This window comes from Pteropus vampyrus, unplaced genomic scaffold (assembly GCF_000151845.1).
Source record: "Pteropus vampyrus isolate Shadow unplaced genomic scaffold, Pvam_2.0 Scaffold484, whole genome shotgun sequence".
Taxonomy (NCBI): Eukaryota; Metazoa; Chordata; class Mammalia; order Chiroptera; family Pteropodidae; genus Pteropus; species Pteropus vampyrus.
This window is the reverse complement of record NW_011889265.1, coordinates 541969-543610: the sequence shown is the minus strand read 5'-3', so window position 1 is coordinate 543610 and position 1642 is coordinate 541969. Positions and strand designations below refer to the sequence as shown.

The 1642-nt window shown below is 60.8% G+C and overlaps 1 protein-coding gene across 1 annotated transcript in view; it reads right to left on the bottom strand.

The window, feature by feature from the left end:
* The window catches only part of LOC105307225 (solute carrier family 2, facilitated glucose transporter member 7-like), a 23899-nt gene that overhangs the window by 6652 nt on the left and 15605 nt on the right, over window positions 1-1642 (bottom strand). Inside the window, 2 exon segments of the mRNA XM_023524642.1 lie at window positions 204-385; window positions 679-789. Of these exon segments, the coding sequence (XP_023380410.1) occupies window positions 204-385; window positions 679-789 (293 nt within the window).

Genomic DNA, 1642 nt, shown 5'->3' with positions numbered 1-1642 from the left:
TTGTCCATGAGCATCATACCTTTTGGATTCACCTTTGTAACGCACGAGGGGTTCGGGTTTTAAATGTAAAACTATGTAACGACACGTACATCGGCATGCTGGGCATCGCCATCACTGTAAGTAGTCTGGTCAAGGCCACGCAAGTGGGAAGTATGTGCACATTCAGAAGTCCGTGTCCCCCAGCGGCCCAGGATTGGCGCCACCAGTGCCTCTCGGTGGACTCTGGGGGCTCCCGTCTGCCCCCGCCTTTGAAAGGTTGTCCCAGGTCGCTCGCCGAGATGGCAGTCATCACGATGTTGACCACGCCGGCGCCCACTGTCACGTCCTGGGAGTGGGCGGCCGACACACCCGCGGCTGTGTAGATCATGTCTGCGTAGTAGTTGATCTAAAACGAAAGCCAGGGGCTGTGAGGAGAGGCCCAAGGCCTAGGCCCAGGGGACCCTCCTGGACAGGAAGGAGGCAGCCCTGCTGGCCCGCCAGGTCATTATACCTCTTCCCCTGAGACCGCGGTCTGCATCTGTAAAACGGGAGCTGGACCGGAAGACTCCGAGGCTGTGCCTTCCAAGAGGACCGGGAGTTCTGGGCGAGAACCTTGCCCGGACATCTCAGCAGCCCCGTCGCAGGGCTAATCCCTCCTCCCCGGCTGGGCCCGCGGGTGTCCCCTCACGGCCCACCTGCCGCATTGATCCCAGAAAGCTGCTGGCTGGTCATGAGCACAATGACGGAGATGAGCTGCTACCTCAGAGGCCGGAAGGTGAAGAGGTTGAGCATGGACAGGCGGCCCTCGCCCTCTCCGCCTGGTCCTCCACACGCATTTCTTCCATCTTGTCCTCCACATCGGCCTGGCACCTCAGTTTTCTCAGGGCTGCCGGGAGCAGAGTGGCCCCATTTCATCGTTGATGGCACTGACCCATGGCTTCGGGAAGCAGGAGACAGAGCCCCACTAGCTCAGCCCACCTCTGGCCACAGGCTGTTTTCCCAGTGCCGAATGCTCATTGACTCCGGCTAGGTCCCTAACACTGTGATGGTGTCCCTAACCACAACCATACCCCAACCCGGTCAGTCTCACCTCTCAACACCCATCAGCCATGATGCTGACTCTGACCTGGTCCGTGTTCTCCACCAGACCACACCTCAGAGCTGCCCTGGACGCCTCATCATCAACATCACCTCTATGCTGTCCCATCGGCACCTCTCCCCATCCTGTCGCCCACCCGTTCTCTGCCTTGGGCGCTACGGGGGACATCGTGGCAGGCATGGAAGACAGCAGGGAAGTGAGAGGGTCCCGGCAGAGCAGCCCGTGTCCCCAGTACCTGTCGAGCTGTGTCTTCGTCTCTTCTCTGAATCAGGGTGTAGTGTGGGCTCTCAGGGAAGAAGGGCAGACTGAGGAGCTGCAGCAGCGTGGGGACCCCCTGAGTGCCAGGAGCACGGGCCAGCCTGGAAGGAACCGACACTAGGCACGTGACACTGCCCGTCAGGGACCCCGGGAGTCCTGGGCACCCTCCAGCTGACCTTCCCCGTGTCCTGACTCTCTCCTCTTACGAGGTCACTTGCCCATGGCACTGCAGCCCATGGTGAGAGCCAAGAACAGCAGGGACCTTGTCCTCACCAAGATGTGGCTGCCCAGGACCCGCCCACACAG